This window comes from Pocillopora damicornis, chromosome 4 (assembly GCF_964200805.1).
Source record: "Pocillopora damicornis chromosome 4, jaPocDami1.2, whole genome shotgun sequence".
NCBI lineage: Eukaryota > Metazoa > Cnidaria > Anthozoa > Scleractinia > Pocilloporidae > Pocillopora > Pocillopora damicornis.
In genome coordinates, this window is record NC_142673.1 from 26,018,969 (window position 1) to 26,037,351 (window position 18,383).

General features: G+C 38.1%; 2 protein-coding genes and 1 pseudogene across 3 annotated transcripts; 2 read left to right on the plus strand and 1 right to left on the minus strand.

The window, feature by feature from the left end:
• Positions 1-399: 399 nt before the first annotated feature.
• LOC113686720 (uncharacterized) lies at positions 400-7,623 on the plus strand. 2 transcript variants are annotated; one of them, XM_027204373.2, is made up of 3 exons: positions 400-496; positions 4,157-4,764; positions 6,259-7,623. In XM_027204373.2, exons 2-3 carry the CDS (start codon positions 4,330-4,332, stop codon positions 6,403-6,405), a joined length of 582 nt encoding a protein of 193 aa, XP_027060174.2. In that variant the 5' UTR covers positions 400-496; positions 4,157-4,329; the 3' UTR covers positions 6,406-7,623. The 2 variants fall into 2 exon arrangements, with proteins under 2 accessions (XP_027060174.2, XP_027060176.2); XM_027204375.2 differs by having other exon boundaries at positions 408-496; positions 4,282-4,764.
• Positions 7,624-11,192: 3,569 nt separating this feature from the next.
• On the plus strand, positions 11,193-16,539 carry LOC113686669 (collagen triple helix repeat-containing protein 1). Its single transcript, XM_089204667.1, has 3 exons — positions 11,193-11,418; positions 15,637-15,870; positions 15,997-16,539. Exons 1-3 carry the CDS (start codon positions 11,326-11,328, stop codon positions 16,339-16,341), a joined length of 672 nt encoding a protein of 223 aa, XP_089060793.1. The 5' UTR covers positions 11,193-11,325; the 3' UTR covers positions 16,342-16,539.
• On the minus strand, positions 13,093-13,752 carry LOC149047422 (uncharacterized; annotated as a pseudogene).
• Positions 16,540-18,383: the final 1,844 nt, after the last annotated feature.

Here is an 18,383-nt window from a genome sequence, read left to right on the forward strand (position 1 = left end):
AATATTTTGAGCGCAGAATATTACCACACGAACGAGAGTGGCTTGGGTCATTTTAGCTTTTCGTTTTGCTTTGTTATTTTCACTTTCGGTTCGATTTGGATACCATGGTAACGGCTTGACAAGTAATATCATTCCTGCGATAAATTATGAAATTATCAGGGGCCAACTGGTTGATGTTAATAACACTGAAAGTTGAAATGCTTAACTTGAACACTGACATTTTCTTTACTGGCTTATTCCGAGAGCTAGAGAAAGATTCAATAAGTGTTCAAATTCCCTTAAGATTAAAATGCTACTTTAAAATACGGCCTCTAATCTTCGCGAAAAAGATTTTAAAAACATTTCTAATTTATCAAACATTATGCACAGCTGTCACGTTTAATCATGAATCTTAATGTCATTTTCGCATGCATTTTTATGTTAACTGCATGGAAAAAACACATGACTACGTTTTAGAGAATGCATACGAGTCACAGGCGAAGGTAAATTGCTGGAGGTAAGAAAAAAGAAAACGTTTATTAACAGCCTTAAGTTTAACACTTCAGTTAGGACAAGGCCAAAATCGAAGTCATAACAATCCCGTTGTGAAACGTAGCAGTTGAAATATTACGGCGATGAAAATGTTGCGTCAATTTATTGTTTGATCTAAAACGTAACGTTTAGTTTAACAATATTTATTCAACGCCAGAACATTCTTTATCATCTAGATAGCATTAAGCTGATCCCCCTTTTTAACTCATGGTTGAAAGCCCAAAAATTAACAATGAAAATAAAACCAACAAGGGCAAGATGTGTCCTTGTCATCAATTATACATGGCCATTGATAATACAAAATGTTGATTCACTTGTGTAATTTGTTTTTACTGTCTTATGCTTTTAATTTGACAGAAAAATAATCTTCTGCCGGAAATCGCTTTAGATTTAAAAAAGTTCGCTTGGTTTACTTTGAACTGAATTCGAATTTTCATGGTAAAAATGTTCCTATGGTTCAAAAACTGTAAAAATTTTCAGCGTTTTCAAATGATACGCATAAATAATTTTACTTAATGTCAAAAACACGAAAGCATTAACATCTGCCTACGTTGTGTTTGTGTCTCTTTTTGAAGGGAAGAACGTAAATAAAGATTTGTCGATCAATGGTTTTGACCTTTAAAAAACCCATGTGTTGCGGGTTTTTTCTAAATTTTTCTGAATCGCGATGGCAGATCGGCTGATAATTTTCTAGAATTCCAGGTTTCTCTTTCCATGTCGAGCTTCTAAGCAACTTGGGATTTTATGGTGCATCGTGAGTTATCAGTCGGTTTTAGTCATATTTTCGAGTTTAGTTGATCTAGTTGTCATTCTTTGGCATTTCAAAGTGTCTCAAAATGCTTTCGTTCAAAGGATCTTGGAAGGTGTTTACAGTCGTGTTGAAATATCCATGCATTTCTTTTGTTGTTATTCTATTTCATTGTTTTTTTTTAATGTGTCGTCTGATATGAGCAAATTTTAGGAAATAAAATTTCAAACACCCACCAACTTCACAACTGTCCTCAAATTAAGAAAGATGTTTTTTCGTCTTGTCACGAGCGTGGGACAAAGAAAAATTCTGAGCCCCCATGAGGAATCGAACCTCAGACCTTCGGATTCCGCGCTCCGATGTTCTACCACTGAGCCACAAAGACTCTTCGGTGAGTGGGGTCTATTGCGAAGTTCTAATGACACACATCCTGCATACTGCTAGGATCAGCAATGTCGATAGCGTAATGTTTTTGACGGAAAAGTAGAGATGGTAAGTTTTGAGCTTGGTGATGAGGTTCGATTCCTCATGAGGACTCAGAATTTTCTTTGTCCTACGCTTGTGACAAGACGAAAAAACATCTTTCTCAATTCTTCACCGAGCTCAAAACTTACCATCTCTACTTTTCTGTCCTCAAATTGTACTCAAAAGGTCAATTTGTTAAATTAAAACTGTTCAAAGATGCCTCCTCGCAATATTCTAGGATTGATCTCTTTGCTAAAAATGAAAAGGTCACGGAAAGTTATCAGCTACGTATATAGAAGAAGTTATGGAACATTCTCATTGATATTTTTGTCAAGGGAACGTAAAATTTCAAATCTTACTTAAGAAAGAATCTGTAGTCTCAGCTACATCGTATGCACGAACGTGAGCTGACAACATCACTCAAGCTAAATGGTCTTCTAGTTGGAGCAAAAGAAAGGGTAAAAACCAAAACTGATGCGAATCATTGTAATAATAACAATAAAAAAGTACAGTTTTTACAGCTATTTAATCGGCAAAGGACTGGTCAAAGAAGGCCGCAGTCGCTATTTAATTACAACTGGAAGGCTTACGAAAACATCTGAAAGAGAGCTTTGTATGTTCTCCGCGATCGGCACATCCTCAGTTCTTCAAATAAAGTTGACCACCTGGAAAAAAAACATTATTCTTTGAGGAAACATGACGAGGTGTTTCATTGACAAAGTATGCATATTCATTGATATAGCTAATTTCAGCTTGAAATTTAAATCATGATGGCAGCTTTTATATTCTGAGTGAATTTGGTGAAACTGGTGTTTTCTAAATTTTCGTTTGTACAGTTTTACCCGGCATCTGCAAATCACCAATCATCATGTATGTTAAAACTGAAAAAGTCGCCGCCATATGAGAGCTATCATTAAGATCAAATCGAGCGATGCCTAGTTTTTGGTGTGAAAATGACTTTTAAAACGTTTCTCTCAGCAGAGAAATATGAAAAAATATAATTTTCTAATTATCCATTTGTATTGGGAGAATAGAACTTTAATAAACATAACAAACAGTCTTTTCAAAAACATACCCCCACTCTCCCCTTCCTAAAATCTATTTGCCAGTTGCATTTATCGATTCAGTTTCAATGGAGACCTGGAGATCCATGACTGCGTATTTCTTTCCTCACAATAACATATACCATCACTTAAATACCCTTAATGGAAAAATAATAATAACAGACAAAATAATAACCTTTTATGTGATAAGCTGAGCTGTTCACGCGTTTTGATTGGTTATCACTTATAATCTCTAAGATAACAGACGCATAGATGACGTCACCATTAGCAATTTTTTGCTTCTTAACTATGTGAAACAAATTGATTCTATTTTACCATGTGAATGTGCAGTACTAGATCACAGAAACGTTAAAATGCAGTAAGAGCATTAGCGAGGTGACACACACGGCTGCGCCTCGAGTGCAAATTTTTTGGTGTAACCACATCTTGACGTCATCTGTTATCCATTAGTGACCAGACATCATAGTATCTATCTGTTAAATTTGTAATACTAATACAACTTTCAACTAAAGTTTGTTTTGAAAACAATGACGAATGAGTGCGGAAATTAGAGAACTCTTTATCAAAAGACAAATAAAGAAGTCTCAGCTGTTTTCCGCTCTGCTTCGAAACATTTAAGAAGGGGCTGCAGCACTCAAAAACTACATAAAAACACTTCATTTAATCTCGTATTTCTCCCGCTTCCCATTTTTTCGAGCCCAAGTTGCCACTTCTTCTGTGCTTTACAACCGAACAGACTACAGTTGATGCGTCTTTATTTGCCGTACGTTTGCAAATTGCTGAAAAAAAGTTAGTATTTCCTGGGAGAATATTTCGAAAGAAACTTGATCAGTAAACGGAAATTAGCTTCAAAAGTCAATTCAACGGCAAAAAAGCTTTAAAAAATTAACAAGAGAATTGCGGCTAAGGTAAATGTGTTATTTCATTATAGTGCACTTGAAAACGTGAACAAAATGACAGAAATGCTTTTAATTACTTGATTTATACAGTTAAATTGATGTCGACGTCCTTCGTAAGCTAAAGAAAAGGTGCTTTAACATTCATGACAAACTCCTTAAAACCACTCATATTATTCCTTCTTAAATTACATAATAGGGCAACCAAATTTCAGTTCTTGCATTAATCAAAGCCCAAACAAATTACAGCTCTCAAAGCAATTTTAATGTCCAGCTATAACTTTTGCAATTGTTTACCATTCAGTAGATTTGGAAGGCTGCCATTTTCAAAGCACTCATACGTTATATCATTTTGTACTATTGTTTCGCCGCTTCAACAACTCTTGAAGATGACAGACTGTTCATACAAACACAGTCTCGAGAAAATATTCATTGTGTGTTTTATTTTTTAGGGTTTTTTTTTTCAAGTTTCATGCGAACAAAAGATTGAAAACATCTGTGAAGCTTAGCCGTGTCATGGCCACTGCAAAGATTCGTTATGCGTTGATGTGATTATTATGTTACATCGCCTTAACAGATAACGACAGAAATCAGTTACAACAGCAAGCCGACAGTCACGCGTAGAATGTCTATGGAAAAATCTGTGCTTCGAACAGCGCTGACCTTTGGAATTACTCGTCGCTTTTTGGTACCCAAGTGTTTCATTTTGTATTCTGCCTGTGTTCAAGTGTACACTTCAGCCACCGGTGCAGTGCCAAATCAAAGTTCTCCGGCTTTTTTGCGAGCGTCTGTAAGCCCCTCTCCATCTTTAAAATCCATTGCGAGAACTACGAGACTTGTTGTGGAAACAACAGCATTGAAGATGTTTAATTCAACAAATATGAGTTTAATGAACATGCCGAAACCTTCCAGTGAAGTTCTAGTCTCAAGCAGACAGACAACAGTGGTTATTGAATCTTCCATTAGGACTAATACAAACTTTAGAGGCAATGGCGAGCCAACAAACAGAGTACGCGTTGAACATGCAGATGAGGACAAGAGCGTCGTATTCTACAGAAAGGTACGTTGACTGGTGTGTTTGGCTCGTCACAATTATCACCTCTTAACCTACCAATTACGATAACTAACCTAATTCAATTTATTTCATTCATTTCTTCCCTTGGAAAAATTAGGCCTTGCTAGTTAAGGAAGGACTGTGCAAGAGCTTGCGCATTTATCGTGACATTGTGATGGTTTCTGAAATTCCATTACCATACGCTTCAGATTCCAATCGGCACACTACATCGTATTTAGGGAGATAGGCGAAAAAGTTATTCCGCCGGCGGATAGGTGCAAGGGACTATACCAGATTTTAGGGAAAAAAAAAGGAAAAAATTACCTTGTCTAGCTTGCTTCCCTGTATGGTCATGTATGAGCCATACACCGGGGGGTACTTAGTCCCCCACCCCCCCGTCCCAGGGTGTAAATTTGCATTTACGTAACGAAGGGGGGAAATACAACGTGTTCATGGTTTTCAAATGGCTGCTTTTCGTAAACTTGCCCCGTTTACTTGGGATAGAATTCTAACGAGCTAGACTCAATCAAACTGTTTCAGAATTCCACTCTCGTATTCGCCTATGTACAACGGGTGTGTAAAAGGCTACTCTGCAAATTTTGTAAAAAATCACTTTCTTATACGAGATTATCTACATTGTGATTGGTTGTTGCTAAGTGCTGACTTAAAAGGTCATTCAAGGTTGCGTTGATCATGTAAACCGATCAATGTCCCAAAATCACTTAAGGCGGTGTGCTTCTAGCTCTTGACATAATCACGGTTCACACTCATCATCTGACATGTGTCGACGTCACGCACGAATCACAAAGTCTCCGACATGCTTTGATATTTCTGTTTCACAACCTTTGTAAGATATATTTGGCATTTTCTATCGTTTAAATAATGCAATTTAATTACCAAGTCCCTATAGTTAAAATAGAACTAAAGCTGTATAAAATGTACTAAATGCAAGACGACACAAAACCAGAAATTAACAACGACATTTAAAGGCCAAAAAATGGCTGGCGTTGTTCTGATCTTTCACTCAAATAGCTGTGTTTTTTTAACAAGATAATTTGGTTATATCAACTGAGTTGATAATGTAAATTAGCCACTGTAAAGAGTCTCAAAGCTGACGTTTCGAGCGTTAGTTTTTCGTCAGGGCGAGTTTTCTATACATATGTGTGACGGGATCGCTTGACTCTCCATGTATATACAGCTGCTTCAAGAAATTTTGTTGGAATAAATCAGCACAAAAGTGCACGTGACAATCTCGAAACAGTTGAATACGCACACAGCGATCAGCTTGCGTGAGTTTGAAATTTGCTTTAAGAAATGGTTAAGATCAAATTGAAAACAAAAAAAAATTGACAATTGAGATTCTTGACTTGGACCTTCGGTCGAGAGAAAACACCTTCATTGTGACTTTTTTTAGCCGACTACTGGTGTCAGAGGTCGATATCCTCCTAAAGGGAACTTAAGCGAAGGCATCTCATGCAATATCTATTCTTTCTTCTTCAGATTGGCGGTTGGATAACCCTGGGCATTGTATCTACCACCCTTTTGTTTCTCATAATCACTCATTTTAGCTCTATATATCACGTCAATCAGAGAGGACGGATACCGGATCCATACTGTTCCGTGTCTCAAAAACCACAGGATATTTGAATGGTTGGGCTCATCGTCGACGTGCAAATCGGCTGCAGGCGGCAAGCGTATGGGACTGGTGTTAATATCTCACAAACACAGACCTTTTGTAAGAAGCCAGTCGAAACAATTCTTGAAGTGGTGGACATGTCGAGTTATTCGCTAGGATGTAGAATGATCACTTTCGATGAAGAATTGAGTCAAGAAGTATATTAGACATTTGCGTTTGGGGAGTGTATTACTTACGATCGAAAAGTTACACCTCTGTTGAAAAATAGGAACTTTTAGAGTTAGGGTTCTATTTTATTTCATTTATTTATTCATTTACAAAATTTAAGCTCAATTCAGCTTCAGAGCTGGTTTCAATAAGGGCCTGTATAAAACAACAAGGCCAGACCACAACACCGGGAGCTATGTTCCACACGCTTTGCGAGAAGTGCAAGGGTTCCTTAACGTACCCTGCTAACCAGCACAGAGAATATGCAAGCGTCGGGGCCCATGTTATATCGTCCTTATCTGAGAAGACTAGAATTTCTCACCATTTTCGAGGCTAAAACCCTCGACTTCCTGCACTGTAGTCAGGTGTTTTACAACACGAGCTAACGAAACCACTGAAATTTAAATAAAGATAATCTGATATACTGAGAGATAAGCAAGAAGAAAAGCATGCTGAGCATGGAGCGATCTAGCTTCTTTTGTTTTATCTTTTTATTTATTCATTTTATCTCAGTGATTTTTTTTATTTCAGAAATGCGCAAAGTTCAATAAAAGAGGTCGCAGGATGCATTCTGACTTATCAGGGTGTCTGAGCTATTTTCGCTTATGAATTAAAACTAGCTCTCTTGATCTAGCCGTACCGCTCACAATCAACGAAGGAGGATTTGGAGCCTTCAACCTATTAGTACAATGTCTAATGCAAATTCACAACTGAGATTTTGGAAGCTTGCACGCTATGTTTCTAAAAGGAGCCGCAAGCGAATCCAACGTCATACATCATTAGAATAGAAGCGTCTTCATTACTAACTCTGCTCTGAGTAATTATTTGGTTTTATCTTTTATTATTTTTTTTCTACCAAGATCAACCCATTTTGTCAATAGAATTAATTGTCACTCGTAGGTACACAATTTTCTGACTTTAATGACTTGATTATGTAACATGTTCTGAGATGTATACGAAAAGAAATCGCCGGTTTCCTCGCTGGATAGGCTCGAATTTAAAGAAGCAGTCGCATTGATTGTAATTGTCAATATTGTCTGTTATCACGAACACCTATTGAATTGGATAAATACAGTTTGAGAAAGATCTGGCACATGACACAACTGCTCCATGTTAAAAATAGCTAAAGATGAATTCATTATGTGAAGCTTAATGCGTCTTACGCAAATAACGGTTTGAAATTTTTCTATGAAATTCCAGCAAATAACAGCTTTACTACGATTAAGAAAATCGTTGGGATACATCTGTATTTTCGATCAATATAAAGTTATTAATAATGCCAAGTTCATCACCTTCGGTTCATCTTGATAACTTAATCATCGTTGCTCTAGCTGTTACTTTTTGATTCAAGTTCTGTTCACTTTTTCATAATTTTTGTGAATTCTTGTCGTGCGTGTAGAAGATTAAGTTTTCCCACGTATCAAGCATCCATAAGTTAAGTATATGAGGTGTTAATTCAAGTTGTACTCATAATCAATGGAACATTGCAAATTGACGAACATGAATAATGCATATCTGATATTTCTTTGTTGAGTGCATCACCACAATTTCATGTCTATTATCCGTAATTCATCACACGAAGTAAAGCTTTCAGTATTACTCCGTTATCTGTGCTTCCCGCATTCGTATACGCTTCGCCTCCATAAAAGTTCGCCAAAAGTTATAATTTAATGGGCCACCATTGTGTGCCATTCATAATAGAGTTGTTGTTTCAGTTACGCAAACAAAACCGACTTTATAATAATGGCAACGAAGACAAGAATCAAGGTCATGTAAGCCGCAAACAACTCCAGATCGAACGTTTCTTTTTCAAGGCTTGTATCCGTTAGGTTCATGGCATATCAGTATTACAAATCGTACATCTTTGAAGTTGAACTCCAGTCTTTACATGTACAAGATCGCGGCGAAGAGTTGGATGTCGTAGGATATTTGAGGATGAATTTAATCCATGAGCTATATCCAGTGCAATTTAGTTGGTGTGGAAATCAAAGAAACGGACAAACGTTACCTTAAACATCAGCGACTCCACGCAAAGACTTTCCTTATCACGGAATGCTTATTAATTTTTGACTCTGAGCATCTTTGACTTATTTCAGATCTTTTATGTTTGTTACTGATTGGTAAATCAGAAAGACAAAACAGCTTTTGAAATTTTGTTCTGGTTCGCTGGAGCCCAAGGAGAATGACGTCACCAATGCATAAGTTGTTCGACAGTCTGTTAAGCTAATTATTAATTGCAATTTTGGGCTTATTTATACTCCATAAAGTCTCAAGTGAAAGCCACAGTATAAAAGGGAATCAGTTTTGATATCTTCCTCTCTTGACACTGAATTTGTGCCAGCATTTTTCAGTTTCATTAGTTCATTACGTTTGTTCAGTGTTTATAGTTCGGGTCGGTAGATGATTAAGAATTTTTCTTTTAGGCAGAGATTACATCTTTTACTTGAGCTGTTGTACGGCGAGTGTGATGAGAGAATGGGCCAGGAAATAAAGTGCTCGATGTTGTTGTCTTAGAGGGTCCAGATGTGCTTGCTGAGTTCAGTGGAGTTTTTGTGTTTAGCGTGGCGGAATGATGCGATGTGGTTTCTGTATTTTGTTTTGAAGTCCTTCTCTGTGAGTCCGATGTATGTTTCTGTCGTGTTGTTGTCTTTGCGCGTGACGGTGGCTTGGTGGTAAATTACTGATGGTTGGAGGCAGTTTCCGTCGAGTGGACATGCGTTCTTTTGTCGGCAGTAGCATGTCTTGTTATTACGTAGTGGCGGCGGCGGTATCATCAGCCTGTATAGATGCGGTTAGGATGCGTTTTTTATGGTTGTCGATTATTTGTTTCGTGTTGTTCATGCAGCTGTAACCGATCTTGATTGTGTTTCGGTTGAAGATTTTTCTGAGCTTGTGATTTTTTGGGAAAGTGTTTGTCTACTAGGGCGAGGAATTTGTGTCCGATGTTGGTGCTGGTGTTCTTGCTGAAAGGAGGGTTGTACCAGAGGATGTTATTGCGTTGTCGGCTTTTCCGTTTGCATGTTTTGGCTGGTTCGTACTGTAGTGTGTAGTGCTATCCACTTTCGTCGAGTGCTTTCTGGTATGGAGGGGCGGCTTGGTCAAAGGATACTTTGTCAGATGATAGGGACGACAGTCGTTTGTTGATGCCGGCGGGAATATTCTTCATGGTGATTGGCGGGTGGTTGCTCTCGCGGTGAACGTATTGCAGTGAAGTATTCGGCTTTGTGAATGGCTGATAAGTGCTTCGTTTAAGGTTAAATGTGACTTCTAGGAAGTTGATTATTTATTTGTTAGCCTCTATGGTGATGCGTAGACCGTTATTATTGAAGATGCGACATATTTCTTTCTTGATGCTCTCTGTTTTTCCTCCCACAATATATACATCGCTCTACTCTTATGTATTGAGCACTGTCTTACGTAAGTCAAATTACTCTTTATATATATATATATATATATATATATATATATATCCATATATACCAAGGCATTTTTTATTTCTTGATTTGAAAAAATACTGAAAATAATAATCTCTTGTAATCGTGCCCGCTGAGACGCAAGTACAAAAACTGTCAAAGAAAATTTCGAAATTCGCAAAGACGGTATAGGTACACGTTGATAGCCTGCGTAGCAGTGATATACGGTCTTCAAGAACACTGATGCTTGTAGTGGCAATCTGTGGGAACTGATAAAACGTACATTGGCATACGAAAAGACACGAGAGAAACTTAGAGATGAAAATCGCCTTTCTGTAGTGACACAAATTAAGATATCTTGAATAAATTTTTTATTCGCAAACAGTGCAAAGCTCAGATTTTACTCACCGCTCACTCGGCAAGGGTCAACAAATGCTCCAATTTTCTCATTTTCGAAGTATACAGACAGAGTCGATAGAATTAATTTTAAATCATAGGGCATAATTCCGCGTTGGATTGTCGATAAAAAAATTGTCATTTCGATCTGATTTTACTGACTGTGAAAAACAAGCCGAAGTTCTGGGCTTTTGTTGTCATCAAAACTTTCTGCTTATTTATCATTTGGGATCCCTGGCTGTTTAATTTCATGTTTTGATTTACTTGTCAACTCTGACAACTCAAACACAATGTTTTTCCAGTTCCGCGATTTTCATCGGTTTCAAGAAAACTTCGACATCACTGTTGTATCTATCGAGTTCAGCATTCGATTAGTTCAACGTCTAAATCAAAACTAGTCAACTTAACAGCATTTTGCTCTCCTTTTTAGCCAAGCGAGAGCAACTGAGTAGCGTGGCAGACAAAGCATTCAGCGAAAGGAAACAATTAAAGCGGGAGTTCTCTTACTTTAATCACTCGCTTTTGCCCCATGCTTTGGCTTGAATCCTTCGCATCTCAAAGGAAAACGAACGAGTTGCTGTAACATCGGCTGAATCAAAGACGTACAAGAGTCGAATTTCTGAGCCATTCGTAGTGATTCTTTACCAAATGTCACTAATTTTCCATAACAAAGCGTTATTTTGGGAGACAGCGGCAAATTTAAATAAGAAAGATAATATGTGTAAACAATTAATTTCTACATTGTTTGATCAGTCGACACAATCTGAACAGGAAAAATCATCCAGTTGTGTATCAGAGGCTCCCTCTCTTTGGCAATATGTACTTGTTCATCAAAGTCTTCTTGTGGCACTTAAAGCTTAATATCCATCAGAAGATTGCTCAGTTTTGGACGGTGACACTCCAAGAGAAGCAATAATGTTCAACACTGTTGCTTTGTTCTTGTGTTTGCTGACTTCTTCTTTCTTCAATCGAAGTGAAGGACACAAAACTGTTTCGTCTTCTTCTAAGGTAAAGATTACGAAATACCAATCCGCTAATATGCTACTATAATTTATATCTAAAGTAAAGCTTAAGTCACTCGACCTTCCTTAAAAATTTGAGGTTTTTTTTGATGATTGGAAGAAGTAAACATCATTAAGTAAGGTATGATCTCAGTTAAATTGGAACCTCGTTCCCGAATCAATCGTCTGGGAGGATTCGATTAATTTTCTGTCGATTGTCAGTTAAATAAGCTGTATATCATTCTTATTTCGTGATCTATACACTACATTTCGAATTTGTCAGGCACTCTTTCTCTGAGATGTCGCTCATCAAAAACAAATGAGATCAAATTTAACCTTAAAAATCTGACTTTTGAAATTCTAAGTAATATAGAAGGGTCCATTTCGTCTTGGCCTATCTTAAAGTGTTTCCATGGGGTTTTAGCCAGCGATTATGAAGCGCGCGCCAGCGTTATATTAGGTTTTTATGGATACCTTTTTTATGTTTTCTGCCTTCCAGATTATTAAAAGTTACCAAAATGTAATAATCAAGGGTCGGACTGTTGTTTTCTGTAATTCATATTCATCGTAATATACAAGTTTTCGATCTTGAGCTGAAGTGCGCCAAATGTAGACGCTCACTCGCGGTTATTTGAGAGTCTGAATGGGGGTACTTCGATAACACTAAACACTTATTTTTTTGACTGTAAAACATTAAACAGTTAATTTTCAGCAATTTTAACACTAACATTAAAAAATTCGTTGTAACATTATTTTTTTCCCATGAACAAACAAATCACACCTTAAAAGGGGAAATATCTATGTTGGGCCTATGTTTATTGTCTCAAAGAGGTTTTTTTGGCCATTTTCCAACAATTCGGGATTATTTCAAGACTTCCGAAGAGTGAGGGAGATATCCGAAAGCTTCCGAAGATTTCCGAAAGCTGTCGAAGATGTCTGAAGGCTGCCGAAGATGTCCGAACACTGCTGAAGATGTCCAAAGACTGCCGAAGATGTCCATTGAGACTGCCAAAGATATCCACAGACTAATGACCGACGATATTTGAAGACTACCGCAGATTTGGCTTGTATAACTCATAACAATTCTATTCTTAAAGCGCTTTTACAGCGAGGATTCAACAACCGTTACCACTTAGAGAGAATATATTAGTAACAAATCAGATTACTATATTCAAATCAAACAGCCAATGGGATAGAACATCGAAATAAGCAGTAAAATTAAGCAAATTTATGGACTGCCATCCGTTGTATGAATACCTCAGTATGATTGGTTGGCTTTGTGAGATGGTCCCAGTTGGTGTATCTGCACTGTAAACAAAAAGAGAAAATTACAAGGAAAATGAGAGTTAACATATATGAGTGTTTAAATTTGACTAGTAATGAATGCAATAACAGAATATTCTTTTACCAATAAGATCGGCTACAGTGCTCACAATGTATAATGGTCAACAAAAATGACAGACATGTCACTCCATCCTGGGCAAAAACATTTGATTATATTCCATACCTGAATAGTCGCGATTGTCCCAACTGTTTCTAGAGATCAAGGCGGAAATGAGCGCGGGTGATGCGACCAAATCTGCTGAATGTTATGTCTGTATCATTATCCGCATCGATCTCCGAGTCGGTGTCGAATTCATCCTGTTTCTCGGAGAGGTCTGTCACGTCACCAACTGCGACAACTCCGAGCATGCTTTCGTCAACAAAGGTGATTCTCGGTACTTCGTTTGTAGCTCGTGGAATATTTGCATCCTGGTCGACTCGTTCTTCATTGTCTGTCCCTGGATCATCTTAAACATCCTCTTGGAATGTTACTCTAGTACACGATGGCGTAATGGAATATACAGCTGGCGGCAGGGCTCCCGCTTTGTCTTTTGTTGATTCGCTTCTTACCGTCCTTGACAGGTCGATACCTGTCAACCAATTCCTTCATGGCTGCCTCAATGTTGGGGTCAACGTTATCAGCTGGAGGAGGTTTCATCAAATCTACGTCCCGTAACTCCACACTGGATTTAGGCACTGGATAATAAGACTTCTCAAGTGTGAAGTACTTCGCACCCCACTTCGTTGTTCTCTTTCAAGATTCCTTTGAAATTGTTCCAAAGTCTTGAGCATACTGAAGAGCGGTGAAAGTCTCGTTTTTGAAGTTGGAGACTGCATGAAGGTTCTCTACCTGAGTTGTTAGGAGCGTACGCAGGTCAATGTCACCAAGATAGTCCTCGTTTACATTCTTAACGTTATCTCGTAGCTGTTCCATACCTCTTTCGAGAAGCACCAATGACTCCTGTGTTTTGCTGGAAACAGTTCCTTCAGGGCCATTTATTGTTGCCGTTTCTTTCATTTTATAGTGTTGCCTTACTTTAGCGACTGTGTTTTTAATATAAGCATTTACAGATGAAACATTGCACACAGCATCTTGAAGAGATAATTGGACCGCGTCGATCGTATGACCAATTCCAAAACTATCATAGAGACATTCGAGGTTGCAAAGAAAGGACACTTTGCCAGTAAGCCCCGTAGCTAGTTTGATTGTTTCAGCAGCTATATCGGAAACAAAAAAAATTTTCTACAAGGAACAGATTGCATGAAATTGTGTAAATGAGCAGCTTTCTTCAGTTCCATCAACGGTTCCTTCATGGCCAGTACACAACAAGGTCTTGACTATTGCACTTAAGGGATTAAAGGTCTTAACCTTTTGATCTTTGTTGTCGGTGAAAACAATGTTGCCCTCATAACCGTACAGCCTCCTGATTTCCTTACAAGAATCTGAAGAATTCCGCAAGAGTCGCTCAGCATTGACAGAATCGAGGTTACAACCATATAACCCTCCAGCTGCGCTAGTTACAGCCAAGTATGCTGATTGCCGCAGAACATAAAGAGATTCAACACTTGTCACGTCATTGGAGTAGTTTATCTGTCTCAGCCTACTACCGATGATAGCCACTCCATTTTACTCTAACTCCAGCTGCATTATGCTTCTCTGCTCATCATCTGCACACAGGAGGATATCCTTACTTGCCGCACAGATGGAAGTTGATTTATTTAAAGGTGGGTTAATCTGGACAATTTGTTTATTCAGTTCTCGACTTGTGCAGCTAAAGATCTCAGATGTGTCGTCAACCGCTTCTGTAGAACTGGACCTGTACCCTCAAATGACAATCTGAAACGACTAAGCTGCGAGAGCAAATCAGCTCGCGATTTTAGGCGTCCGGGTTTGAAAAGTACTTCGCCTTTCAACTCAATGAAACGGATTGCTGATGAGCCTCTCTCTGCAACGAAGACTACGCCATTGGTAAAGCATAGGTCCCGCGCATCCTTGAATACTTCCCTCCGAACATTTACATCGACTGGTCGGTGTAAAAGCAGTTCTACGAGACCATCGAGAGTCGAAATCGTAGTCTAACGCCAGTACTTTGCCTTGGGGCCCAATTTAAAGTGCAATTGGTCTTTTGCAAACACTACTTTGGTTGGATTTCCAGAAGCGATACTTTTCAGGAACTATTTTGTGGATTACCAAACGTATCCCCTTAAGTACATCCAGTACTGAGGGTCTAGTAAGGCGCATTATCGGTTCTAAGGACAAGAGCATTTCAACTTCGGCTCACTGTTCGTCAGTGATTTTCTTGATTTTCTTGCAGAATTTAAAAGAGCAGATAAAATTTGAAAATCCTTAAAAAAAACTTTGGGGTCTCCTTTCAAACACTAAACAGTATTTTTTCCAAGAACAGTAAACATTAAAAAAATGGCCAATTTAACAGTAAACACTAAAAAATATGGACAAATAACACTAAACACTAAACCCCATTCAGACCCTCTTATTTGGCTTTGATTTTAATTTTCTCCAATTTGCTTTGATGAAATCTCGTAAAATCATAATATATAAAATTCGTCCTAGAGGTCGAAAAAAACTATAGTGATTTCGAGGGAACTTTCTTCGCTTTTTGAATGAGCAGCAATGTTCATTTCATTCGACATTATTTCGGACCGACGAAGTCATCGATTTTAATTTTCTTGTTTAAGGAAAGTCATAGAATGTTTTTGTCTAAAAGATAAATTTATCTTTAATGTCTTTGTCCGTGACTCAACAATATCTTGAGTACATAATCCCAACCAAAGGACATTAGAAAAAAAAGTAGTCGAGTTAATCATTACGAATACTGAATGGCTGAATCAAAATTTTCAATTCCAAGAAGAGTCTAATGACCTATCCTATTTAATGTCACAGAATCCCAGCACGTGTCTGCAAGGACCTCCTGGTCTCCCTGGTCACAATGGATATAATGGGGCACCAGGCCTAAACGGTCGAGATGGTGCTAGAGGAGAGAAGGGCGTGGCAGGTAAGCCTGGGCCACGTGGAGCTAAAGGAGACGTTGGACCAAAAGGGTCTGATATCGACCACAGAAGTTGGAAACAGTGCGTTTGGAGGGCTTCGGACAGTCGGGACGTGGGACTAATTAAGGTATGCAAGATTGGTGGAGGGTTGAAATAAAGTGTTTGTCAAACTAGGAGGGTTTTAGCGTGAAAAATCATGAATCTTTTCTTTTGATCAATTTACTGTTAATCTATTTTGCCTTTGTTTTTTTAGGACTGCATCTTCGACAAGACGAGAGATGGTACCGCTCTACGAGTGGTTTATCAGGGTAATATATACGTGCGTTGTGACAAATGTTGTAAGCGCTGGTTCGTCACCTTTAATGGAGCAGAATGCAGTGGTCCGCTGCCCATTGACGTGGTTGTCTGGATCAGAAACAAGGATGAAGATAACCACAGACCTGGAGCAATAGAAGGCTACTGTGAAAACATCCACAAGGGAAGAATCCGTGTTGCTATCAACATTGGAAACTGTCCTGGATATAGAGACTCAGACGGATATACAGGCTGGAATTCAGTGTCACGATTGATTATCGAAGAAGTCCCCAAACCTCAGTGACTTTTGAGTCCTGTTTGTTCGCTTGAATGCGTATCTTTATGTGGAAATGGCTCTATTATTAAAAACAAATAAGCAAAAGCAGTAATATGTAAGGGATTTCTGCCTTTCTTATACAATTTTTCAACTTGCAGACTTGTAACACGGTTCAATGATTTTATTTCGTAGGACTTTGACTATTAAACTTGAAAATTATTTCTAGACATGCTACATTTTATGCTGAACTAATTCATTGCCTTTTAAAAAGAAGATCCTAAGCGGATCAGCAAAAGTTTTCTAACTTACTTGGACCAAGCGCATGTACTTCGAAACTTTTTCTAAAATGTCTCGAATTTAATTCGAAATTTCCAATTGTAAGGCCATTACGGAATTGCTCACCCTTTAGTTTTGCTCTGTTTATAAATATATAATTGAAAAATAATTGAAAATTTGTCACATTGTGGCGCGATCAGTAACCTCTGCTTGTAACTCTCATAAAGGTTCATAGGCGCGAAAATCAGTAGTGCAACAAACTTCATTTAAAAACTATGTTGTCATTAAATCAAAGTCGATGTGTTTCTTGATATATTTCCATTCTGTTTTAAGCGATGATGATTGGCGCGTTAGTTGCGGACGGATAAAACGAGGGAGGCTTGGATCCGTACGTAACCCGACCCAAATTAAACTCCCTTTTGTCGCTCGGCCGCAGCTAACGCACCGTTTACCATATGGCTTGGACAGGCTGGTAAGCTTGAAATTTGAACTTGAGCAAGAGAGAAATTCCCAAATTAAGACAGTGTCAGCGAACATCTAATGCAAGTGTTATTGACCAGCGCTATAATAGGGTATAAATTACATTTAATTGCGAAACGTTCACACGTCAGTTCAAGTTTCGTCATAAAGTAATGTGCGTCAATTGACCTGGCAGATTATTGTTTCCCATAAATTGTGAGACCACATTTTTAAACTTTCGTGCCACTACCCTGCTTCTCCTTAGTTAGTTTTAACGTTGTACCTTGGGGATCATTTTCTGAGATATTTTCTGCCAGAAACACACGGAACGAAACGAAAGGAAAAAAATCAAGTTAATGGATCTGAAAGCACCTAAATTCCAAATTAACCCTCGCGACGATCGTTCTCTCTATAGACTGTCAAGATAGACAACTTCAGAGTTGCGGCCAGAGTTTCTATGAATATCTAATCAGCGAAAGGAAAGAACTCCTGACTGTTTGATTGCAATTTCTGTCTTGTAGTCATGTTGATCTATGATTTGGTCACCACGCCTCCTTGACAAAAAAAAAAAAGCCGAACGCTGCATACTTTTCACCCCCGCCGTGTTTTTTTGTCTATGTTAGATTTATCGCATCACTAAAACATTCAAACAATCCAACATATTTTTTTCAACAATCTTCTCGGAACGACTTCTAACCTATAATTTTCATCACTTTCTGTCTAGAACCTGAGACTACCATTGTTCAACGAAACATTAAGTCTACAAAAGTGGAACACAACTTCTTTGTGAATCAGAACCGACGCATGTAAATTCGTTTCTGTTCCATCGATAGGCCATAGAATGCAAAAGCTCTTCTTTGAAATTACATCATTTTGGATAAATCTCTCTTGACCAATGCCCTTTTCTAACGTATCCGGATATTCCGAAGATTTTGTTCAAAAAACGTTCCTGGCCTTATTCCAAAGAGCTGACGCTTAAACCCACGAATTTCTGAATGCAATTTATTTACAAATCAGTTCATAAAGAACCGAACCATGAAAATACAATAAATATTTCAAATAAATGAGTCCTGGGATGATATTGTGTTAAGTTGCGTGTTTATAGAAACTGATATATTGTTTCACCCAGTCTTTTGTGAAATGGACTAAGCCTATTTCATTGTAGTTGACATAAAACAACCTTAGCAATGATTTTTAATATTTCGGTCGCATTCCTCTCCTGCTCTCTAAAAGCTATTGTTTCTAGTATAAACACTGAATACCGACACTTGACCATCACGTTTGGGCGGTCAAGGGTGGTGACTTCAATATCGATCCGCCCGTGCGCATGAAAC